The 24,118-nt window shown below is 49.9% G+C and overlaps 12 protein-coding genes across 12 annotated transcripts; 7 read left to right on the forward strand and 5 right to left on the reverse strand.

Moving 5' to 3' along the window:
* Positions 1 to 6: 6 nt before the first annotated feature.
* Positions 7 to 3,095, forward strand: Bathy01g05990 (alpha-glucosidase; the record flags this gene model as incomplete). The annotated part of the gene is made up of 3 exons (XM_007515483.1): positions 7 to 369; positions 503 to 2,069; positions 2,101 to 3,095. 3 exons carry the CDS (start codon positions 7 to 9, stop codon positions 3,093 to 3,095), a joined length of 2,925 nt encoding a protein of 974 aa, XP_007515545.1.
* A 61-nt stretch (positions 3,096 to 3,156) lies between these two features.
* On the reverse strand, positions 3,157 to 6,225 carry Bathy01g06000 (predicted protein; the record flags this gene model as incomplete). Its single annotated transcript, XM_007515643.1, has 1 exon — positions 3,157 to 6,225. The coding sequence occupies one exon, from the start codon at positions 6,223 to 6,225 to the stop codon at positions 3,157 to 3,159; it is 3,069 nt and encodes a 1,022-aa protein (XP_007515705.1).
* A 251-nt stretch (positions 6,226 to 6,476) lies between these two features.
* Positions 6,477 to 7,514, forward strand: Bathy01g06010 (Cleavage and polyadenylation specificity factor subunit 5; the record flags this gene model as incomplete). The annotated part of the gene is made up of 1 exon (XM_007515762.1): positions 6,477 to 7,514. One exon carries the CDS (start codon positions 6,477 to 6,479, stop codon positions 7,512 to 7,514), a length of 1,038 nt encoding a protein of 345 aa, XP_007515824.1.
* Positions 7,515 to 7,620: 106 nt separating this feature from the next.
* Bathy01g06020 (predicted protein) lies at positions 7,621 to 8,277 on the reverse strand (the record flags this gene model as incomplete). Its single annotated transcript, XM_007515439.1, has 1 exon — positions 7,621 to 8,277. One exon carries the CDS (start codon positions 8,275 to 8,277, stop codon positions 7,621 to 7,623), a length of 657 nt encoding a protein of 218 aa, XP_007515501.1.
* Positions 8,278 to 8,883: 606 nt separating this feature from the next.
* Bathy01g06030 (unknown protein) lies at positions 8,884 to 9,735 on the forward strand (the record flags this gene model as incomplete). Its single annotated transcript, XM_007515079.1, has 1 exon — positions 8,884 to 9,735. The coding sequence occupies one exon, from the start codon at positions 8,884 to 8,886 to the stop codon at positions 9,733 to 9,735; it is 852 nt and encodes a 283-aa protein (XP_007515141.1).
* Positions 9,736 to 11,479: 1,744 nt separating this feature from the next.
* Bathy01g06040 (unnamed protein product) lies at positions 11,480 to 12,058 on the forward strand (the record flags this gene model as incomplete). Its single annotated transcript, XM_007515642.1, has 1 exon — positions 11,480 to 12,058. One exon carries the CDS (start codon positions 11,480 to 11,482, stop codon positions 12,056 to 12,058), a length of 579 nt encoding a protein of 192 aa, XP_007515704.1.
* A 113-nt stretch (positions 12,059 to 12,171) lies between these two features.
* On the reverse strand, positions 12,172 to 13,506 carry Bathy01g06050 (predicted protein; the record flags this gene model as incomplete). Its single annotated transcript, XM_007515745.1, has 1 exon — positions 12,172 to 13,506. The coding sequence occupies one exon, from the start codon at positions 13,504 to 13,506 to the stop codon at positions 12,172 to 12,174; it is 1,335 nt and encodes a 444-aa protein (XP_007515807.1).
* Positions 13,507 to 14,304: 798 nt separating this feature from the next.
* Positions 14,305 to 16,452, forward strand: Bathy01g06060 (predicted protein; the record flags this gene model as incomplete). Its single annotated transcript, XM_007515501.1, has 1 exon — positions 14,305 to 16,452. One exon carries the CDS (start codon positions 14,305 to 14,307, stop codon positions 16,450 to 16,452), a length of 2,148 nt encoding a protein of 715 aa, XP_007515563.1.
* A 105-nt stretch (positions 16,453 to 16,557) lies between these two features.
* Bathy01g06070 (Pc13g08050) lies at positions 16,558 to 18,660 on the reverse strand (the record flags this gene model as incomplete). The annotated part of the gene is made up of 1 exon (XM_007515386.1): positions 16,558 to 18,660. One exon carries the CDS (start codon positions 18,658 to 18,660, stop codon positions 16,558 to 16,560), a length of 2,103 nt encoding a protein of 700 aa, XP_007515448.1.
* Positions 18,661 to 18,803: 143 nt separating this feature from the next.
* On the forward strand, positions 18,804 to 19,745 carry Bathy01g06080 (predicted protein; the record flags this gene model as incomplete). Its single annotated transcript, XM_007515635.1, has 1 exon — positions 18,804 to 19,745. The coding sequence occupies one exon, from the start codon at positions 18,804 to 18,806 to the stop codon at positions 19,743 to 19,745; it is 942 nt and encodes a 313-aa protein (XP_007515697.1).
* A 332-nt stretch (positions 19,746 to 20,077) lies between these two features.
* On the forward strand, positions 20,078 to 23,230 carry Bathy01g06090 (valyl-tRNA synthetase; the record flags this gene model as incomplete). Its single annotated transcript, XM_007515337.1, has 1 exon — positions 20,078 to 23,230. The coding sequence occupies one exon, from the start codon at positions 20,078 to 20,080 to the stop codon at positions 23,228 to 23,230; it is 3,153 nt and encodes a 1,050-aa protein (XP_007515399.1).
* A 59-nt stretch (positions 23,231 to 23,289) lies between these two features.
* Bathy01g06100 (unknown protein) lies at positions 23,290 to 24,090 on the reverse strand (the record flags this gene model as incomplete). The annotated part of the gene is made up of 1 exon (XM_007515694.1): positions 23,290 to 24,090. One exon carries the CDS (start codon positions 24,088 to 24,090, stop codon positions 23,290 to 23,292), a length of 801 nt encoding a protein of 266 aa, XP_007515756.1.
* Positions 24,091 to 24,118: the final 28 nt, after the last annotated feature.

Here is a 24,118-nt window from a genome sequence, read left to right on the forward strand (position 1 = left end):
CACATCATGCCACCATCAACGGCGCGACGCCGACGCAAATTAGAAGAAGAGGAGAGCACGCCACCCTCGACGCCACCGCGACGAGGTCCTCGCTCTTCAACAGCAAAAGAAGAACGAGGAAAAGGAGGAGGAAACACAAAATTGGGGAAAATTGGACCCCCGAAATCCCCCATCAAACGCGCCATCAAACTCGTCCGGACGCAACTCTACCGACCGAAAATTCCAATATTCTCCTCCGCGTTCGTGTTGGCGATCATATTTATCATCGCACCGTACGTGGATAAGACGTATCATAAGATTTCAGAGGAAGGGAGGGTGGCTTCGGATTTGGGGGATGTGAGGTTTGATGTTGGGAAATTTACCGTCCAGGTGAGAGAGTTTTCGGATTAAAATTTTCTTCTTCTTCTTCTTTGCGCGCACACATTCATCATCACATCTTCAGCGTTTACTGACCCGACGATATCGTTCGCACGACTCTTCTTCTATCTTCTTTACGACGCAGTGGCAAAACACGGAGCAAACGCTGAAAATCACGCACAAGAGAGCCAAGTTTTGTTTCCGGCAGCGCTTGTGTCCAATCACGGAAACGTGGTCGTCCATCTCCAAGAGACCGTTTTTAACGCTCGCGAGCGGGCCGATTAAAGTGCACCAGTTGATCCACGGGCATTTTAGGATACAGGTTTTAGATAAGTTGAGAACGACGGTACAGACGATCGATAGTATGGAAAGGAAGACGTGCGAGGTGCATTACGACGGGAGGGTGGAGAGGAAGACGAGGACGACGGATGTTGAGGAGGAGGACAAAGACGACGGCGGCGGAGGCGTCGCGTTGATTGAAGTCGATAGTAGCGGTAGTAGTAGTAGTAGTAGTAGTAGTAGTGGTAGTGGTAATAATGGGAATAGTCAGAATAGCAATAGTAACGTAGAATTAGTGGAGTGCATAGTCATCAAAGGGACGGTGGTGAAAGAGGACGCGTGGATTGACCACTTCGTGAACACATTTTACGAACGACGAAGTAAAATGTACCACGCGCTCTTCTCGGACGACCAAGAATCGGAAATTGAGTTAGCGAAGCAGAAAGCAAACGCGAAATTGAGAGCGTCATATTCCGTCGCGCTTGCATCCAGAAGCGATGATAGAATTGGATTCACGATTATTTGGGACGAAATCGTTCCGGGCGTTCAAAGATCCCCGAGGAGGAATCGGAGGATGGTGAACTTGAACCATTTGATTTTGACGCACGCGGTGGAGAAGCGCGAGCGAGTGTATGGATTAGGTGAACAATACACATCGATCGAACACACAGGTAGGAGAGTGCCAATCATAACTGGCGAACAAGGCGTAGGGAGAGGGAAGCAACCGATTTCTGCGACCGCGGAGCTCCTATTTAAAGGTTCCAGCGGCGATTGGTGGACAACCTACTCGGCGATTCCACATTACGTCACCTCGAAGGCGCGATCGTTTTTTCTCACCAATTACACGTATTCTGAGTTTGATTTTACGGAGGAAAACGCAATCAGCGTGCACGTGGTTGCGCCTACCGGCATAGTTTGCGGTCAAATCATCGCAGCGATAGATATTCCGGGCGTATTACAAGCGTACACGGAATATTCTGGACGCATTAAACCGTTACCGGAATGGGCGATGCGAGGCGTCATCGTCGGTATGACTGGCGGTCCAAGTAAAGTCAGACGCATCGAAAAACAGCTAACCGATGGCGGGGTGAAAATAGCCGGGTTTTGGTTACAAGATTGGTCGGGATTTCGAAACACGAGCATCGGCATCGAACGCGTCTGGTGGAACTGGAAACTCGATGAAGATTTATACACGGATTGGCACGCGTTGCGCGAGGAGTTTGAAAAGAAAGGCACACACTTGGCAACGTACGTGAATCCGTTTTTGATGGACTCGAAAGACCATCACGGAGATTTATACCGTTTTGCTTTAGAGAATGGGTACTTCATCAAGAACAAGAAAGGCGAAGGGTACGGTTTCGTGAGTGAACCAGGGGTTACGTTTTCCTTGTTGGATTTAACCAACCCGGAGTGCGTGCGTATGGATCGAAAATGTCATCGTCGATATGCTCGTCGCGACAAAAGCGAAAGCGTTCATGGCAGATTTTGGAGAATATTTACCGTTCGATGCAACTCTGAAATCTGGAGAGTTACCAATTTTAACGCACAACCGGTACCCGGAAGATTGGGCGAGGATTCAAAAACGCGCTCTGCGACGCGCCGGCTTGGAGAAAACGGGATTTTTCTGGACGAGATCGGCGAGTTTATTGACGCCGTCATTTACGAGCGTTCAGTGGGTTGGCGACCAACTCGTGAGTTGGGATAATCGAGACGGCATTAAATCCGCGCTGAATGGCATATTAACCGGCGCTTTAAGCGGTTTGACTTTGAGTCATTCGGATATCGGCGGGTACACGGCGACGCCGGGGCGACACCGATCGAAAGAATTGCTGATGCGATGGATGGAATTGAATGCGTTTTCAGACGCTGTGTATCGTTCACACCAAGGAAACAGACCACACCACAACGCGCAAGTATGGGACGACGAGGAGATTATTGCGCATTTAGCGTGGTGCACGTCCATGCACATTGCGTTGCTCGAATACAAACGCGAAGCTATGCGCGAGGCGGAAAACGTCGGTTTACCTATGACGCGAATGATGTTCATTCACTACACCTACGACGAAGTAGCGAGTGATTTGACCTCGCAGTTTTTACTCGGACGGGACTTGTTGATCGCGCCGGTTTTGGATCGTAAAACGTCGAGAGTGCATTGTTATTTACCTCGCGAAGACGTGTGGATGGACGCGTGGACAACCATTTTAGCGCCGATATCGACGTCGGCGGTAAGAAAGAAAAAAAGTGGCGACGACGAGGAAAGTAGTGGGAGCGGGACATGGGTGACCGCGGATGCCCCGATGGGTTGGCCCGCGGTGTTTATCCGCTCAGGGGCAAGTAAGACGGCCAAAGCTGCGGCTGCGGCATTACGCGAGTTGGCGGTTGAGAAAGGCGGCGTGCCATCCAAAAGGCGCGTTAAGATCATGGATCCAGTTGAAAAACTGATTCTAGGATTAGTTTAGTAATATTAATTAACACAGAAAATCTACGGTGCTTAGGTAGTCGCCTCCGGTTCATACTTTATTATTCGAAATCTTCGCCGAGCTTTGCTTCACACCTTTCGACGCCGGCAGTGGCGGCGCCGCTTTCTTCACCGAGGCGTTCGCTCTCACCGTACGCTCCGCTCGCCGCCGTCCAAAGTTCGCGTTCTTTACCGCTTCCGAGTGCGAACTCGCACTCTGCGGCAGACTCTAGGGCTTCGCCCCAGCGACAGTAGGCTTCGATGCGTCTGGATTGGATGAGCGTTTTGGCGGCGCTGGTTTTCTTAGCGTCTCCTTGTTCTTCTTCAGCCGAGGCACATTTTTCGATAGCCGCTCGGTGCTTTTCCGCCGCGGCGAGGAACAACTTCGAGGCGTCCGCCAAGTTACTCGTAATGACAGATTCGTCTTCCTCCTCCTCGGAATCGTATAAATTGAAAACTTCGGCGTCATCGCGGACGAGCGCACCGCGTTGCGATAACGCTCGTCCCCAGGCGATGAGCGCTACGATTACGGCAACCGACGACGATGAAGAAGTAGAGGCTTGTTGCTCATTTTCATCCGCAGCCGCCGCTGCTGTGCGGTCTTCGACGGCGACGGCTCGAAAGTATTTGCCGGCATCCACGAGCGCGTCCTCGGCGGTTTCGCCGTAGAAGCGCACGTCTTCTTCACTTAAACCGCCAAATGCACCTTTTTTCGACGAAGAACCAAACACGCGTTCGGCGGTGGCATCTCGTAAAGCTCGCAACGCGACGCCTCGAGCGAGAAGCGCGTTGCCCAGATTCCCTTTCGCTGAAACTGCGCTCGGTTCTACTTCTACGGCGACGACAAAGTCATTGGCGGCGTTCGCAAAACACTCTTCCGCGGACATGAGGTTTTCCAAAGATACCGCAGGTTTCGCCGATTCGTCTTCAGCCGCTCGCGCGAGCTTGCGGCCTTGGCGTAAGCTTTCTAAACCCGAAGCGATTTTCTCGTCGAACGACGACGACGACGACGACGATGCCAACGCGATCGGTTCTTGGGCTTTCTGATCTACTTGCTTCTTGGCATCTGCTATGTCGGTGACTATTTCGCTAATTGCACTCGCGGTGACTTCTGAAGACTCTTCCGACGCGGACGCCGCTATTCCGGCGAACGGGTCGAAGATATCTTCCTCTACTTCTTCCGTTCTGAGCATCGCTTGCATGTTTTCGAACGCGCTTTCTTTCGTTACGCCAGGCTGGGCGTTTATCGGAGCATCGCTAGTGACGCTGCTGCTAAATGATTCTTTGCTGTTGTTGTTGCTATTACTATTTGTTTCCGATGTGGACGTCGTCGGTTGTTGCATCGCCATCCTCGTCTGCATGGACGCCGATGGCTCTTGCCTTCGCCTGCTATCTTCATCACTACTGGCTTTCACAGTTTCTGCAACCATTTCAACGCTTCCCGTTCGTCGCAACGCGCGCTCAAATCCGGTTTTCGATTCGTTCATATCGTCCACGCTATCATCGTCCAGATCTAACGAATAATACGACTCTTCCTTCTCCTTGGCGGCGATGATTTTGTTCGCGCCCATTTTCATCGCATTGATCATCGCAGCGTTCGCATCACCGCTATCATCATCGCTCAAAAACACTCCTCTCTTTTTTTCGATCGATTCACTGATTTCCGAAACCACTCGCTCGGCGGTCGTTTCTGCCATTTCCGAGAGCGCGTCAAATCGCAAACCGAGCGCTTGCCACTGACTCTCGTCCATCTTTGAAATCAGCTCGTTCCCGAGCTCAGCCTCGTTTCTGGCGTCGATGGCTTCTTTCACGCGTTGCACCGCGTCTGCGAGCTTTGCAATCTCATCCACTCTGTTTTGCAACTCCTCGGAAAACGCGAATTCAGCAATCGCTTTGTTCTCAAACGGATTCTTCTTCTCCGTTTCTTCTTCCTCTTCTTCTCTCAACCTTTTCTGTTCCGCCGCTCTTGCCTCTAAAATCATCGTCAACCGCTCTCCAACGCCGTCACTGACCCCGGAAATCTCCCTCTCCACGTTTTCCACCAGCTCCCACAACGTTTCCAACTCTTTCTGGACCTGTTGCCTCGTTCGTTCGTTTTCCGTCATCGATAACTTGGTCGCCTCTTCCAACTCGCGGTACATTTTTTTAAAATTCTCTCTCTGGTCAATCCTAGCATCCGCGACGTCCCTGGCTAACATCCCAGCCACGGCACCGGAATCTCGTTGACTCGCCGCTTGCTTCTCCGCGGCTCTTTGCATCGCCCTTTCCAGCGCGTCTAATCGAGCGTCAATTTTCTTGCTGAACTCCGCGCCATCTTCTTTCAAAGCTCTTTGAATGGCAAACTCGAGCGCGACCATGTTCTTCTTTTGCAACTGCGAGGATAAGTTCATCACGGTCGCATTGGTCGTCTTATTCCTCGTCACCACCATCAACTCTTCTTTCAACTGCATCAATCGCATCCGCGTCTTCTCTCTCACTTTCGTCTCCCTCTTTTTCTTCAACGAAAACGCCAGTATCGGTAACACGATGACGAGCGAACACAAGTACACTTCGCCGAGCGCGACGGCGGCGATGCCGCCGCCGATGGTGCCAAACGTCGCCACTATTTCCATAATTTCCAGCCACATTTCCTCGTGCACACTCTCGTCTTCTCTCGTGAGTTGGTAGATGTCGTCGTCCGCGTCTTCTTCCTCCAAAGAAGAGGAAGGGAGTAAAATGTTCCTCTTTCGCTTCTCGCTCGCATTCAACCAGTCGTCGGGAGCGTTTTTCGTCGTTTTGGTCGTTGCGTAAAAATTTAAACGTTCCCCGTCCAAGTAATCATCCGACGGCGTTATCGACGCCGCTTTCGCCGGGGGGCTCATCAAAACGCTCCTTCTTCTTGAAGAAGGCAGCCTTTTACTCGCAACACTACTCTCGCCAACAGACGAGGACGACGCGCATTCGTCAGTTCTCGCAACAACAAAGCGCCCGTGACTCGAGAATAATGTTGCCGTTACGACCAACGAATTGGTTTGTTGTTGTTGTTGCTGTCTCCCTCCTCTCTTCCTTCTCCTACTCCTCCTCCGCAAAAAAAATGAAGACGACGACGACAACGAGGGGGTCTGAATCCTCCGAATCGTCGTCGTCGTCATCGCGAGTCTTTCTTCGGGCGTTGTCGTTCCCCGAAAGTAGCGTGTGTGTCGAGCGCGCGCAGGGAGTTGTTTTTTGTCGCTTTTTCCCTTTTTTGGAGAGGCACATTTTGAAATTGAAAATTTAGGGTGTTAAAACCTAATTGCAAAAGACAAAACTTTAGAAGGAAAAGCGATTGCCACAAAGAAGACAACGCGAAGAAGACAACACAAAGAAGAGGCTTCATTAAAGAAGAAGAAGAAGAAGACAACAAATGAGCGGCAAAAACGACGACGATGGTGGTGGTGGTGACGAAAATGAGGATTCGGAGGATGAAGACTTTGAATTCGAGGACATCAAAGCGCACGAGAAGGCGTTAGAGGAAGACGGCAATGATGATGATGATGCAGGGGGAATGTTTGATGAAGGTGTTGTTAATGGAGGAGAGGAGAAAGAAGGAGAGGAGCACGGAGAAGGCGCTTTGGGAGGCGCGGGTGGTCGTGGTCATCCGAACGCGATGGATGACGATGATTTACTGCGACAACAAATGGCCTCCATGCGAGGGATACTGTCCAAATCGAAACGATTGAACGTGCACTCGTTGGGGAATTACACGTTTGGCGTAAAAGTGGTGAAGAAGAAAGAAGGCGGAGAAGGAGGAGAAGAGGAGGAAAAAAGTAACGCGAAAGATGCGAGATTAAGAAGGATTCGAGAGCAGTACGAAAAAAGCGGAGGGATTGCGAGACGGTCCGTGGCTGGCGTGTGCGTGGTGAATCAGCACGGGTGTCCGCACGTCTTGTTGTTGCAAGAATCGACGTTGCCTCCGGGCGCGCAGCAGCGAACGGCGGACGGAAAGCCGGCGTCGCAGTGGGACAGACCTGGGCAGCACTTTTCCGCGAGTACGAGCACGTTTCGGTTACCTGGTGGGAGGTTAAGAGCCGGGGAAGGGACCACGGAAGGGTTGAAGAGAAAGTTAGCGAACAAATTAGCCGCGCCGAACGAATCGAACGAGGCGAATTTGAGAGCCTCGTTTGACATTTTAGATCAGTTGTCCACGTGGTACAGGATAGGATTCGAGCCGCAAATGTACCCGTATTTGCCACCGCACGTTACGAAACCGAAAGAAACGTTGGAGGTGTTTTTAGTGGAGTTGCCGGAGAAGTGTTACTTTGCGGTGCCAAAGACGAGCAAGTTGGTGGCGGTACCGATTTTCGAGTTGTACGACAACGCCGAGAAGTTTGGAGCCGTGGCGAGTAGCATTCCGCATTTACTATCAAGGATTGATATTAACTTAGAGACGACGATTGGTTGAAAATGAATGCATGTTATATGAGATCATAGTATCAATTAATATACACTCCTAATTCACACACGCGCACCCACGCGTATGCAAGAAAATTCATCTTCCCATTCAAAAATCACTCCTCTACGATCAGTCTCGCGCACAACCGCCACCTCGAATTCGTCTTGTGAATTGGTCCTATACCTCTCTCAAACACCCAATGATCTACAACCTTCAAATTTGCCCCAACCTCCTCGGAATCCCCGGCGACTAACCGGTCGTTGTCGTCGTACGCGCCAAACTCTTGTCTGCTCTCGAACCTCACCGTAAACTGCGCGAACGCGTTGGTCAAGTCCTGACTGGTCGCCATCATCCGTCCTTGCACCACGGAAACGTTCTCCACCCCTTTTTCGCTCAAATTCCACCGAATCCTCGACCACCCGTTCTTCGTCCTTCTTTTCTGCTCTTGCTTCAACTCTTGCATCACTTTATCGCTCACGTCTCGGCGACAACTGGACAAATTGTTATTCGCAATCGCTCTCGATATCTCCTCGTACAATATCGACGCATCTCTCTTAAACATGTTTAAATCGAACCCTTTAATTGCCGATGTCACTTTCGACGTGCAATATATGTCCTTCGCTTTGTTCAAGCCGATATCGTATAAATATCGAGGTATTTTCGTCATCGAGCTCGGCATTTTCCTCCTCCCTCGATACGGTTCCGCGAGTGCGTTCGAGCTCGATTGAAACGGGTTAAAGTTGATATTATTCGACGTCGCTTTCGCCGCCATCGCGGCCGGTGGAGTAAACCCTTTCGGCGCGGATTGGCGCCGACCTTTCGTCGAGTACGACGCGTTCGTATTAGTATTATTATTATTATTATTAGGTGTTTTCCAATCGCCATTTCTCTTCTGAAGAAGAAAAGATATCGCGCGCCTCTCTCCAAAACCAAAACCATTTCTGCCCGAGAAGAAAGCATTATCGCTTTGACGAGCTACTGCTAAAGTATTATTACTATTATTATTACTACCGCTAATGCTGCTACGACGAGAGGTTTTCTCCAACAACGACAATGCTCTTCTCATCGTTTTATTGTTTTGTTTTTTGTGTGGAAAAGAGTGTGGTTTTTACCAAAAAATACGAGTCAAAACACTCTCATAAACGCATGAAATACCAAACGTACTAAAACGCAATTATATCACATCTAACTCGATCAGACGCATCGAGAAGCAATTGTGTTATATATTTCAGGACAGTCACGCGAGCTGCTCGCGAGTTCGTTCGAAGCGCTTCTCAACGACAACACGAGCAGAGAGGAAAGAGGTAAAAATATTTGTGAGTTTTTTTAAAAGCAAAAAATACGAGTAACTCCCACACAACGTAAGGGCGCACGTAAGATGTCCGAGAAAGAAGAAGAAGGCGTAAAGCCGAGAAGAAGAAGACGCGCAACAAGTGACGATAAAGAAGGCGCAGAAGACAAAGAAATAAAGAAGGAGGAGACTTTGCCGTCGTCAGAAGAAGAAGAGGACCACAAAGAAGACATGAAAGAGGAAACTTTTTTTACCGAAGATATTAAAGAGGAAGAGGAAGAGGAAGAGTCGTCTTGGGACGTGATGGAAAAATCGGAAGCGAGCGGCGAGGACGAGAACGAACGGACGATGCGGGAGGAGAAGAGCGAGAGCGAAGAGGAGACTTTGAGGAGGAAGAAAGGAGGATTACTGTCGCTCTCGCCGCCGGCGTCGCTGGAGATTGGGGGTACCGTTGCGACGAGGACGGGAAAAAACGAAGGAGAAGAAAACGTCGTCTCGGAGAAAACAACGACGACGACGAAAGGAAGGAGAAGAACGGAGGATCAGAGTGGTGGTTCGGAAATAGAAGAGTTTTCGGACTTGGGCGAAGATTCGAAGCATTCTTCTTCTGACGAGAGAGACGAAAGGGAAGAAAAGAAGAAAGAGAGGAAGAAATCATTCCTGGAAGCGTTGAGAACAGAAGTGCGCGCGTTCTTGCGCAACGCACGAAAAGCGGCGGTAGACCTTCGCCGCGCGGCCGGCGCCGCGCGGCGAAGGTTCACGCGAGACGCGAGAAGACGCTTTCGAGACTTATGGAGGAGGGCGAAAGCGTTTAAAAATGGTTTATCCGAGGAAGATAAGAACCTTTTGAAAGCAGCTGGAGTTCTCGTCGGAGCGATTGTTGCCGTGAACGTTACGAACGCCATCGTCGGTGGTCGATCGAGCGCGCCTTTCGCGTGAGAAAGAAATCAAGCGCGCGCGCGCGTCTTGGATGCGCTCGATCACTCGCCCAGGTAAGTAAGTAAAAAGAGCTTACGGACGCACAAAAAACTTCGTTTATATACGCACTGAAGACGAGAGAGAGAGAGAGTGAGAGAGAGAAACATTGAAATATCTAAAAACATCTAACACATAATCCCCTAATACTCTACTCTTTCTTTCTACATCTTTATCAACGCGCGTTGCCGTCGTCGTCGTCGTCGCTACTCCTCGTCTCCGCCCGGTTCGTTGTCAACAAAGGCACCGACACCTTCTCCTCCTCTTCTTCCCTTTCCTCTCCCTCTCTTCTCTTCCTCGCAAAATCGTCCGCGTTCCCTAAATGAAACACGTTCGCCAATCGCTCTTTCCTCTCTCGGATGGATTTGGAATCAAAGGCGACGACGTTTCTCCACGTCCCGCTGAAAAGTTCTTGCGATGTTTCAAACGCGAAATCTTCGAGAGTATGCCTCTTATTCTCGCTTTTGTTGGAGAAGAAGACGAGAGAGACGAAGAGGAAAGAGAGGAGGAGGAGGAAGGAGAGAGGAGGACGACGACGAGGCATGCTCTTTTTTTCCCTTACACTTCAAACTCCAATCTACACATTACTCACCGTAAGTGTTTTCACTCGTGTACAAAGTCGTCCGGATAATTGTGTACTCACGCACACTCAGTTCTCCTGTACCCGGTGAGAAGCATTTGTTCGTGGGCTTAACTACTCCTTCGTGGAAGCTCCCCGAGCGCTCAATACTTACTTTCAAGTGTTTTTTGATGTTTTTTTTTGTTTTTTGTACTTTTTCTCTCGTCTGCGAAAAGTCTTCTCACTCTTCATTAAACCTCAGTCTGCGCTCTCTCTCTGCTCTCGTTTTAAAATCGATCGCCCTTTAGTAGGCGATGATGATCAACAAAAATGCAAAATAAGTAAACGTCGAAGTATGACAGAAAACTGCGTGATTATGCAACGTGTTTCTGAGCCTCTCTCTCTCTCTCTCTCTCTCTCTCTCTCTCTCGAGTGGCGGCAGAAAAGCAGCAGCGGCAACGACACCTTGTTTTTTTTCCACGTTTCGCGTATTTTGTGTGAGATACAAAATTTTCGTCCGTCGTTTTTGCGCGCTCTTCTCTTTCTTTCTTTTTCTCTCTCTCTCTCTCTCTCTCGTATGGACGAAGAAGAGACAACGCGCGGCGATGATGACAAAAAAAACGGAAACTACCCGTATCAGCTGCTTATGAAGTACTCGTGGAGTCCTTTGATTACACAATCGTATCATTTGAGCCGATGATGAGCGTATACTTTCGTCCAAAAACGAGAGAGAGAGAGGAGGGGAAGAGAGTTTTTATTTTTGTATCTAACGCCCACTTTTGTGGGTGAAAAGTGAAAACAAACAACAACAACAAGAACACAGAGAGAGAGAGAGAGTGAACACAGAGAGAGAGAGAGAGCGAGTCACGAATGAGAGTTCTCGTTTCTTCTTGGCGATGATGATGACAAGGTGAATGGTGTTCTCTGAATTCATGGCGCGCGGAGTGCGCGCGTGAACTTTTGATTAGCACTACGTTGTTTTGGCTTCTGAGCCAAAAAGAAAAAAAACGCTCAGATCTCTCTCTCTCTCTCTCTCCTTCGTTTTCTTTTTTCTTCCTTCTCTCGCGAATAATAATACACTTGAAAATATAAATGCTCGTAAAAGCGATCGATTACTTTGAATCGATATTCGTTCCCGCGAGCGATGCGATGGAACGCGACTGTTCGTTAGCGGAAACCGAGGACTGCGCCGAAAAGCGGAGACGTTTGAAGACGCTCGCGTACGCGCCGTTAGTTTCTTCGGCGTATTTTATCGCGGTTATGATTTCGAGACGAAAAGTAGAGTTTATAGGCAACGCGGTTTTATGCGTGTTACACGCGATACTTTTGAGACAAACGGCAAACCAGGTGCGCGAACAGACGGTATCGTCTGTGAATCACGCGGAACAGGTGTGTAATTTGTTTGCTCTTTTGTTTTGGTCGAAAGCGTACGCGAGTTTATATTCCATGGGAGGAGAAGCGTTTCAAAAATCGAGAGTAGAAGCGATCGCGGATAGTTGCATGCTCGTTTTCCAAGCGTACATCCTCTACGTTTCCTCGCTCGCCTTTCGTAGGCTGAGTTTTATATACGCGTTGTATCTCGTTCAAAAAATTGATGGGGAGAACAAGAATATTAGTACGAGCGCGGCGTCGTTTGAAGTCGACAAGCACGGAAACTGGTCGCGATTGGACGCGGTCAACGCCGCGGTCGATATCGTCGAAGAAGTTAAAGAAGAAGAAAGAACGTAACGACACCTTATTATTATTCAAGTTTTACAATGCACACGCCGCTGCCGCAAATAATAATAATGTCAATATTAAAACATCTTAAATTCACTTTCGTGAAAAATACTAACGATCTCTCAATCCTGTTCGTCTTCTTCCTTTGAAGATACGTCGCACATCTCCGGATTGCTTTTCGATTGATCGACGTCAAACAACCCGCCCTCACACACGGCTTTCCTCGAATCGTCCCCTAAACTCCACACCTCGTAATCCGCTTTCAACTGTTTCAAAAATCTCGGAACAACTTGACCAACCACTTGATTCACGACAAACCTCCCGGTCCTCTCCGTGCTCTTCACCGTAAACGGAAACCACCTCGGCACGATCAAATACACGCTCACCGTCGTATCCGATTGAATCGTTTTCTGGTTCGGAAACTCCTCCGTCGCGGAATCAAACCACGACACGTCGTTCACCGAACTCAACTGAAACTGTTCGTTCGCATCTTCCACAATCTTACTCCCCGAAATCGTCGCCTCTTCGACTGAAATCATCGGCCCCGCGCCGTTCGGCCTCACGTCCACCTTCGCCGTGACCGTCGGCGTAATCTTAAACCCAAGAAATGAGAGCGTCCCTAGCGTGCACTCGAACGTGCAGTCGTCTATTCGTTTCACCGTTTCTCCGTCTAAAGTAGAGTACGACGTCGCCGGTAAGCTCATGTATTCTCGTAACCCTCTCGAAGGATCCGACACCTCGAGCACGTGCACCGTGCCGGATTTTTTCGCCGAAAACGAAGCGTGCCTGCCTTGTCTCATCTTGAACGTTTTCACCGCTTTTGTTTCTTCTTTGTCTTCTCTCAAAGTGACGCTCGTTGTCGTCATCGTAAAAGAGGAGGACGTCGACGTCTCGCCGCTGCTTTTCCGCTCCATCGTCGCCACGGCGTCGTCGTCGTCATCTCTTTCGAAAGATGACGAAGACGATACCGTCGAGAAAAATCGAATCGAATTTCTTTTCGTCGAAGTCCTCTTCCGTCGAACGCGGAAAGAACACGACGCGTAGGAAGTGGTGGTGGTGCACGACGTCGTCCTCATTTTATATACGTGTGTATTCTTCTCTCTCTCTGAGGACAAAACAAACAGAGCCACGAAAAGGAGGCGTTTCTTTTCCCCAAACGAGTAAAGAAAGAACAAACAACTCTCTTCTTTATTGTGTTGTTTGCCTGCTGCTTTCTGCACCAATACCACGCCTTCTCTGACGGAAAGATCTCTCGAAACACATATCCAGTCACGAGACGACTGAAATATCTTCTCGTTTTGAGAGTATTTTTCGTAGTACGGAGAGAGCGTTCGCCTCTTTCGAAAAGTTTTCAGATAAACTCTCCCACCAGAGTCTCCAAGACGAGCGCACGAACACACACTATAACACACAGATAAAGAACACAACATGCCCGGCGCGCGGTCTGCAATCGCCATGGGCGGCGCGGACGTGATGACGTTCGTGCGAAGTTTACGACCCGGGTTCCCGAAAGGTTTAAAGGTGCGTTTCTTTTTTTCTCCGCTTCATCATCGTCTCATCGAGAGAGAGGGGACTGCTCCCCCCGCGTTTAAAAATCAATCTCTGACCATCAAATATATCCGTTCTCTCATCATCAGGTTGTCCTCGTCACGGAAGACGAAACGACGTTTTCGGAGAGTAAAGAAGTGTTAGAATCCTTGTGTTACGAAGGTGAGCGCATCGTCTCGTCGCGTGTGGTCGTTACGCGCGCGTTTACGAAGCGGATTTTTAGATTATAAATTTCGGTTACGCGCGCTCGTGCTTTTTGGATTTTTCCGCTCGTTTCATCATCATCATCATCGCGTCGCTTTCCCGCGATAAAGATGAGCATATTCGCGCTCGAAACGGACAGAAAGGTTCCCCAGAAGCAAGGATGGTCCGTGAACGTTTCCAAGGCGGTGAGAACATCTCACATTCATACGTACGCGCGGGAAGGTGGTCGGAGTTTACCGCAGATCAGATCTGATCATTTCTGGATATGGACGAGAAGATATTCTCAGTGGGTGACGAGGACGATCTCTCCCTGTAACTCTCTCTCTCTTTGCGCGAGCGTATGCGCTATAATAAATTGACACACTTTTTTCTTCTCCTTTTCTAAAAAACACCTCATTCATTTGCTCGTTAAACGAACAGTCACGCGATCGGAATCGCTGGAAAAGTGCGTGGAAGATGCGTCGAAGGAAACCTTTGACGTGGCTTTACTGGACGGAAGGATGATGCGGCTGGTGCTGAGGGAAGAGACGGATGCGCGGGAGAAAAAGAAGGACGAAAAGAGCTTTGAGGTTTTGAACAACGGTAACGGAGAAGCGAAGAGTAGGAATGGCGGCGACGACGACGATTCAGACGACGCGAGTAATAAGAGTCCACCGCGGTCCGATAACAGCGGCGGCGGGAGCACGACGAACATCGAGAAGAAGAAAGCAAAGATTAAGACGACTTTGAGGAAATTGTGCGCGAAAGTTCCAGTGGTGTTGATGCAAAGAGACGAAGACGCAGATAAGGCGGAAAAAGAAGCAAAAGCATTAGTCGCAAAGGCAGAAGGAAACGCCATGGATCGTTTAGAAGCGATTCATTTGACGTCGTCGTCCTCGCCGGTAGCAGATAACAGTAATAAAATCGACGCCGACGTGACTACCGCCACCACCACCACCACCACCACCACCACCGCCGCCGCCGCCGTCGCCATCACCAACGACGAAAACGAAAATAGTAGCAACAATACTAACAATAGCGATGAGGAAGACGCCGCGACGAAGCAACAGGAAGAGGACGTTGTCATTCGCGCCATCCGAGAGGGCGTGTGCGACGTGATTCGCATTCCTTTAGCTCGACAAAACTCGGCAAATTTATGGCAGCACTGCGTTCGAAACATGTTGAGAGATTCCGGAAACGTGAAAATGGCGGAAGTTTTGAGGCGGTCGGGAGTTATGCCCTGCAATAAGAGGATTTTAGGACCAACGACGATCAGGGCAGAACAGAACAGACACAACGGTTCTGATGACTCGAGCGAAGATACCATGATGCCGCTGAAGGCGTCGGGGAGCGAAGAGGCTATCAATAAGACCGATGGTAGCGGTAACAACGACATTAACAACAACAGCTACGAATTTAGCGGAGCAGTTGTTAAAGTGCCCTCAAAGACGAAAGGTAAACGATCGCAACGCAAGTTTGGGAACAGAGCATGGAGCGCGGCGGCCTCGAACGCCCAACTTAGCTCGTCTTTCGATCAACTCCATCGACTTGATCAGTTAGTTCCTTTGCACCCGCAACAGCAACAATCGATGCATCAGCAGCATCAGCAACATCACCAGCAACAACATTCGATGCAACAACAGTACCAGCAGCAGCCGCAGCAACATGTTCAGTACCAACAGTCACAGTTCCAGCCACAGCAGCCGCAGCAGCAGCACGTTCAGTATCAGCAGCCGCAACAACAGCCGCTGCAACCACAAGAACAGCCGCAACAGCAGCCGCAGCAACCACACAATCCAATGGCTCGCATGCCTTCGTTACAACAACACGTGGGTATCTTGCCGAAAGCGCAACGCGCAAAAATATCGAAGTCAAAAGTGCAGCAGCGACGTCTGGCGATCAAACCGGCGCACATCCTCCCCGCACCGGGCCCGGGTGACCACCATTATCATCATCAACAACAGTATTATTATCATCATCATCGTCAACAACATCAACAACAACCACAGCACGGATCCTATATTGATCAAACCGGACGCGTCGTATATTACCAACATCCGCCTCAGCAACAGCAACATCACGTTCAGTATCAGCAGCAACAGCAATACCACCACGTGCCTCCTCACATGCAACAGTATCAGCAGTATCCTCAACATAATCAGCAGCAAGGTCATCTCCATCGCGTTGAGTCGATGCCGCAGTTTCCGACGACGACTGGATTGAACGGGTCTCCGGTGCACAGGGCGCATCCGTATCATCCACATCATCAACAGCATCATCACGGTTCGCATTTGCACTATCAAAATCCCAACGGAAGTGGCAGCTCGCCCGCGTTGTACCAACAAGGTGGACAACAAAACTTTGCCGCCGGAGGCGGCCCGGCGCCACAGTTGCCGCTCGGTTTGAAACTCACGAAATCAAATTCGCTCAAGGATTTACTCCGCGCTCACGAGGTTGAGAAGATAAACAGAGCAATCGCGGCTGATTCGGCGAATGCGAACGGTGGATCCAGTAACGGCTCTCCGACGACGGTTGCAAACGAACATCCTCTCTTCAATGCGAACGCTTTCGGCGACGACGACGAGGAAATTTTGTCTCTCACCAATATGCCGGAAAATGTGGATTTGAATGATTTGAGCGTCGAGCTCGATGACTCCTATCTCGTATTTTGAGCGAGTAAACTACTACTGCACTAGGACACTAAGATCTATATGTAATGTAAAACATGTATGTAAACTCCATTTATATTTATTAAAACCATGGCAAGAATAAGTTTATTACTTCTTCTCGGCGCCATGCGGCGCCATGCGCTTCGCCTCTTTCGAAGGGGACGACGTCTTCTCCTCCTCCTCGCTCTTGTCCACATAAAACCTCAAACGCGCTTTACGATCTCGACCTGTCTTTTCTGATTCCCAAGTCGCGTACATCACGAGCACGTCGTCATCGTTCGTTAAAGGGATAACGGAGCGATCGCCTTCGGAATACGCCACAGTTTTCACGACGGCGTCTTCGGAGCTCCCAAGCGCTTTCGAGAGCAAACGGCGAAGCTCTTCGAGCGAGTCGGCTTTATCCAAGCGCGCGAGCGTTTCCTTATTTTCTTCCATAACAATCGTTGAGTTTATCTTACCGTCAATATTCAACGCGTGCGCGAGAGTTCGAAACATTGTTTGCCCAGCGATGAACGTCGCAAAGAAGAGACCGATGCCTTTATCGAATTGAAGGGAACCGTCGAATAAGGCGGCGGAAAAATTGACGTACATGGGACCAGGGCACAACGCGGCGAGACCCCATCCCAACCCAAAGATCGAGGCACCGACTAAAATTCTCCACTCGAAAGGTTCGTTTGGTTTATCAGGCTGCGCGAGCTCGTCTCCAAAGAACGAGCGCTTCATTCGCAAGCCTTCGTCTTGGTACTTTTTCTCTAACACATTCCAGGCTTTCCAACCTTTTATGTATGCAAAAATCGGTATCGCGAAAGCCAACGCGACGAAAAGAAAGACGAGTAAACTCGGATCGAACGTCTTTTTGTTCACGGAGAGAAAGGCAGATACTTTCGCCGGATCGGTCATCCCGCCGACACAAAGCGCCAGTCCAAACAAAGATCCCGAAACCGCTTTCGCGAGGGATTTCGTACACGCGCGAAGGCGTTTATTTTTTCCATACACACCAACAAGCGTAACGATGGCATAAAACGCTAAACTAGAAAGCCAAATCAAGAGTAGTTTAGACGTGTGAAAAGCACTCTCGGCTTCTGCGGCTGCGATGGCAAAAAATCCGCACGCGAGGGCGCACAAAATGAAAGCTCCCCGCGATATGATATCACGTACGGGAGGTGGCCTTTCTTCTTCGTCTTTAACGTGAAACGTTTCGTCCAAAAGGCGTTTTTTCTCTTCTGGCGTTTCTGTCTCTCTTATCGTCCGCAAACGTTCAAAATTTTCTTCCCATGGATCATTACCATTGATATACTGGTAGTACGCGTACAAACCGGCGACGATCGATCCGACTGGAAGCGCGATCAACACGAAAGTCAACGCAGTTTTCGCCTTGACGAATACCGCGTAGCACACTCTCGCAACCCACGGCTCGATTACATCCGCGTTGTAAAACATCTTCTCGAAAAAAAGTTCCAAGTCCCACGTCCTTTTTCCAGGAATCATCAACACCACATCCATCGCACTCGCGGTATCGAAAACGCTCGCGGTGATCATGCCAACAATCACAAATATGCTCGCGGCCACTAAACTTCTCTTCGAGAGTCTCGCGACGCCGCTCAACGCGTGCCCAGAAGTGCATCCGCCGGCGCACGCCGATCCGACGCCAACGCACAGACCGGCAAAACCTAACCGCGCTGCGTTTTGTACCGACTGAAAGCCGCCGTCGGGAAGTAAATAACTCACGTCCAACGCGTAATTCAAGAGCACGTGCGTCCCTACCAACAACCCCAGCAAAAACGCCGGTTTTCGAAGATGTCGGTGCAAACCAGACACTCCAATCGCCTCGCCCGTTGTCAAATACTTCGTCACCAAACTCGTGGCCAAGAACACCCCTCCAACGACACTCATCCCGGGCGTGTACTCGGACGAATAATGCATGGGGGGAGGAAAATGTCGTCGCATCGTCGTCGATGCGCCAACGACTTTGCCGCCGCTTCTTCCATCGCTCGTCGTTGATGATCTGAGTTTCTCGATGCCTATGCCCGTGGCCACGTCGAGCTCGGCTGTTTTCTTCAAGCAAAAAAATTTAACAGACGACGATTTTCTCCTCGATGCTCCTCTTCTTTTCGTCGTCACCTTCTTCTGCGCCGTTCCCGTCCTCCTCCTCAAAGTCGTCCTCGCGCGTAACGTCGTCGTCGTTGTCCCCGTCCACGTCGTAAACATCATCGCGTACTGTTTTTGTTTTGTTAGAGATAGACAGAGATAGATATGTTTTTTTTTTCTGGCGCTTCCCAGTCGTATTTTTTACTCTTTTCAAAAATCCTCACAAACACGAGTTTTTAGATACAAAAAAAAAGAGTATAGCATCCATGATTATCCTCCTTTTCCTCGCGCTTCTCGGCATCTTCTCCTCGTGCGAAGCGAAACTGTACGGCTCGTACTCAAAAACAGGCGCGCGGAGACCTTCTGGTGTACGTTTTTCCTCGAGGTTGGCGTATAACGCGTACGGGAGAAAACTTCTCCAAGACGGAGAGAGAGATATCCGAGAGACGCAGAACTTGGTCGAACAAACGGATGCTCCCTCTTGTCCGGAGAACAACACCATGTACGAAATCCTCGCTCAGACGCCAGAGTTATCGAGGTTTTTTAACGTTAGTTTGCGGTATCCGAAAGTGACGGACGCGTTGAAATCGTATTCAAGATCGGACACGTTATTCGCGCCGTCCGATGAGGCTATTCAAGATCTCGTGGACTGGTCTGGGTACGATCGGTTCGAAGAGTTCGTCTCGGAGCTTTGGGGCGAAGACGAGTACGAGGCGCGATTGATCGCGCACCACGCGGTTCCTGAGTCGAACTTGACGGAAGCAGAGTTGCGAGCGTTGGAAGGTCCGTATCGATATTTGAGAGACGCTCTCGGTGAAGTCATGCCGTTGAAGATTGAGGCGAACCCGGAAAACATCACCGTCCGAGCGCTTGGTTCGGAAGGTACCATCATCAAACCGGACTTGATTGCCTGTAACGGCATAATTCACGTTATCGACACGGTACTCTTACCCTTCGACGGCGACGGCGTCTTAGACGACGCGCAAAAAGACGCGTTACGAGACGCGATCAGAGCGTTGTTCGAGTTAAACGGACCGGGAACGATCGCCGACGACGTCGTCAGAAAAAATCTCGCATCAATTCTCTTGGGATACGACCCAATTGAGAATTTGGACGTTGCCTTGGGCCTCGCGCCGGCGCCTTCGCCGTCCACTGATGCAGACGAAAAAGAAGAGGGAGAAGAAGAACAAACTTTGAACAGAAAGTAAACGCGTCGACGACGACAACAACAGCTCGTACGCGCCGGGCAGAGAAAGAGGGTTCGGCGATGATGTAACAAAACAGAAGCTTGAAGATGAAGATTCGGTGATTACAAAAGAAAACCTGAGCCGAATTCTCCTCTCTCTCGCGCGTTTACTACTCGTTGTAGTGATAACGGCACACACACACATAATCAGAAGTAAAAATTTCTTTCACCACACGCATTCAAATCAAAAATTAAAAAACCTCAATCGAGGGTTATTTCACACATTCTCCATCCTCCATTCACCACCACCACGGCAAAAGTATTTATTCACACACGCACTTTATCTAAATTTGCATGACGCTACTGAACGCTACGGTGGTCACTCTCATCAACAGAGCGGAAGGTTCCATCGCTTCGTCGTCTTCGTCTTCGTCATCGTCTGCTTCTTGTTATCGTTCGAGTCGGAAGGCGACGATGTTGCGTACTAAGCGCGCGCAGGTTTTGCGGCGAATCAATGTGACGGCGACGAAAAGCGCAAAAACTCCCCCCTATCGACAGGTTGCTCCTGCGGCGGCGATGATGATGAAAGCGACCGTGCGAACGCGAGGCATCGTCATCGCCTCGACGCGCAATTATCGAAGGGTGGGGTTGACTACCGTCGCCGCCGCTGCTGCTGGGGTGTCGCCGGGGAAAAAACACGGCGATTTGCCTAAAAATTTCGAGCACACGGACGTGGAGGAACCTTTATATAAAAGATGGGAACAGTCCGGCGCGTTTAAACCGAAACCGAACGACGAGAAGGAACCGTTTACGATTCCGATGCCACCACCGAACGTGACTGGAGCGTTACACATGGGTCACGCGATGTTTGTGACGATTCAAGACGTGATGAGTCGATCGATGCGGATGCGAGGACATCCGACGTTGTGGTTGCCGGGGACGGATCACGCTGGGATCGCGACGCAGCTTGTCGTGGAGAGGCAACTGGAAAGCGAAGGTCTGTCGAGGATTGGTGTTGGGAGAGAGGAGTTCGAGAAGAGAACGTGGAAGTGGAAGAAAGAGTACGGGGATAGGATTCAAAATCAGATTAAACGTTTAGGCGCGAGTTGCGACTGGAGTCGCGAGCGATTCACCTTGGACGATAACTTAAGCGAAGGCGTTTTGGAAGCGTTCAGTCGATTACACGAACAAAAATTGATTTACAGAGGGTCGTACATGGTGAACTGGGCGCCAAAATTACAAACAGCGGTGTCGGATTTAGAGGTGGAGTATAGCGATGAACCCGGATTTTTGTTTCACTTCAAGTACCCGTTGGAAGGATACGAGGAGGATAACACGAAGTTTTTACCGGTTGCCACGACGAGACCGGAAACGATCGTCGGGGATACCGCCGTGGCCGTGCACCCAGAAGATCCGAGATATAAGGATTTCGTCGGCAAATTCTGCGTCGTTCCTGGAACGAACGGGAGGAAAATTCCAGTCATCGCTGACGACTACGTCGACATGGAATTCGGTACGGGCGCGTTGAAAATTACGCCGGCGCACGACCCGAACGATTACGACATGGGTAAAAAACGCGATTTGGAATTTATCAACATCATGAACAAAGACGGGACGATGAGTGCGAACGCGCAAGCGTACGCTGGTTTAGATCGCGCCGAGTGCCGCGTGAAAATATGGGAAGATTTGGAAAAAGATGGCTTGGCGATTAAGAAGGAAGATTACGAAACGAGAGTGCCGCGATCGCAAAGAGGCGGCGAGGTCATCGAACCCATGGTGTCCGAGCAGTGGTTTTGCAAGATGGAAACTATGTCCACGCCAGCGCTGAACGCCTTGAAAACAGGCGAGTTGACGATTGTCCCTAAACGTTTCGAGAAAGTTTACGAGACCTGGCTGAGCGATTGCAAGGATTGGTGCATCTCCAGACAATTGTGGTGGGGTCATCGCATCCCGGTGTGGTACGTTCACGATAGCATAGAAGATTTACAGAATGCAAAGAAAGGCGAAGGTAAAGGCGCGTCGAAGAAGTACGTCGTGGCGAAGAACGACAAAGATGCACGAGCCCAAGCCGAGGCGAAATACGGCGAGGAGATTATTTTGTACCGAGACGAAGACGTGTTGGACACGTGGTTTTCGAGCGGTTTGTGGCCGTTTTCAACCATGGGTTGGCCAGATGAAAACGCTCCAGATTTCAGGAAGTATTTTCCAGGGTCTGTGTTGGAAACTGGACACGATATTTTGTTCTTTTGGGTGGCGAGAATGATCATGATGTCCTACGGCATGACGGGTAAGTTGCCGTTTCACACGGTGTATTTACACGGTTTAGTTCGAGACGAACAAGGAAGAAAGATGTCGAAATCGTTAGGCAACGTCGTCGACCCGTTGGGAGTTATCGGTGACGTCGGATGCGACGCTTTACGATTCACCTTGGCGACTGGTACCAGTCCCGGACAAGACTTGAACTTGAGTTTGGAACGATTGAAGAGCAACAGAAATTTCACGAACAAAGTTTGGAACGCCGGTAAATTCGTCTTGTTCGCCATGGAAGAATTGAGCGACGACGAGCGCATAGAGATTCAAAAAATGTCCGAAACGATTGCATCTTCGGATACTTCGTCCTTATCGCTTTCCGAGCGATGGATCATCTCCAAATTGCACCAAACCGTCGATCAAGTGACGAAATCTTTGGACAAGTACGATTTCGGCATCGCCGGTCGCAACGCCTACGGGTTCTTCTACGATGATTTCGCGGATTGGTTCATCGAGTCTATTAAAACTAAATTCAACAACAAAGACGATCCAGAAGGGAAGAAACGCGCGTTGGCGGTAACTTTATACGCGTGCGATAGCATTTTGAGACTGTTACACCCGTTTGTACCTTACGTCACGGAGGAGATTTGGCAGGCGTTGCCGCATTCGGGCGATTTGTTAATCTCGCAATCGTGGCCGGAAACCGACCAGAAGAAAGATGATGCCGCGGAACAATCGTACGAAACACTGAGAAGTGTCGTCACAAAAATTCGAAACGCGCGAGCAGAATACAACGTCGAACCGGCGAAGAAAATAGAAAATTGCACGATTGTCGTTAAAGATTCCTCGGCGTTGCTTTCCGATTTGCAAAGCGAAGTGGCCGTCTTGTGCTCGTTGGCGAGATTAGACCCGGCGTCGACCACGGTCGCGTCTTCAGCTCCTGCCGATTGCGAGCAAAACCCGTCCGATTACGTCAACGCCATCGTCGCCGATGGCGTGGAAGTATTCTTATCCTTAGCCGGCTTAGCGGATCCAGCGAAAGAGTCTAAACGGTTGAAGAAACAAGCCGAAAAGTTGGAAAAAGATTTGAACGGTTTGAACGGACGATTGAACTCGGAGGCTTTCTTGAGCAAAGCTCGACCGGATGTGGTGGAAAAGGCGCAAGCTGAGGCGAAAGAGTTGAGGGAACAGTTAGCCGCGGTTCAGGCTCGATTAAAAGTTATGACAGATCTATTAGCGACAACCGCATCCAAATAATACTAAAACAATACATCAAATTACACAAGAATACACAAAAGCTAAGTTACGGTACTCCTTCATTCAGCTCCGCTCAAGCGACTATGTCTCGGACTGTTTCCCGCCCGAATCTCTTGCGCCTCCAACAACAGTAAAGACGAGAAACTTCTCGATCGATTTCGTCCTCCCGCCATCCCGACGTTCCCGGCGTCCTCGTCCATCTCTTTCGTGTGCACTACAATAACCGGCGAACTCGGTTGCCCGCCAGCATTTGCCGACGGCGACCCGCACAACCCCATCGGCCCAACTTCTAAATTCTCAAACGACCGCGAAATAGGAATCGCGTTCGACTCCGCGTACATGTGAACTTGCGGTATCGTTCGAGCGCCTACCGAAGTGCTCTCCCCACCCCCCCCACCCCCACCACCAGCGCTATTCTGTCGTCTTAATAAATAGCTGTTATGATCTCTGTTGTTGCTACTCCCATTCATCATCATTTTACTCGTCGGCGATCCCATCGCTTCGATATCGTTCACGTCCGCGAACTTTTCGATGTAGTTATAACTCCCGTGTTGCCTCCCTATGCTTTTCCCGTGTAATTCCTCGTCGTCGAAATATTCCCGCCCGTGTCTGCCTCGCGAAGAGTCGCCGTAATTGTTCGTTCGCTTGTGAATGGGGATGCCTATTCGCTTTTGCATGTCGTCTGAATCATCAAGAGTAGTCGTAGTGATATCGTTCCCAAACCCACCCGTTGTGGTACAAATCGGGGCCAAAGAGGAAGCATCAGAGTTTATCAAAGACTGGGTGAGCGCGGACGACAGCGCGCCTTTTTTCTTCCCCCCCGTCGTTTGAATCGTCGTCTGTTCTTTCGTTTCTTGCATCGTATCTGCTCGTGTTGTGTCGACGGTT

This window comes from Bathycoccus prasinos, assembly GCF_002220235.1.
Source record: "Bathycoccus prasinos genomic : Chromosome_1".
Lineage (NCBI taxonomy): Eukaryota > Viridiplantae > Chlorophyta > Mamiellophyceae > Mamiellales > Bathycoccaceae > Bathycoccus > Bathycoccus prasinos.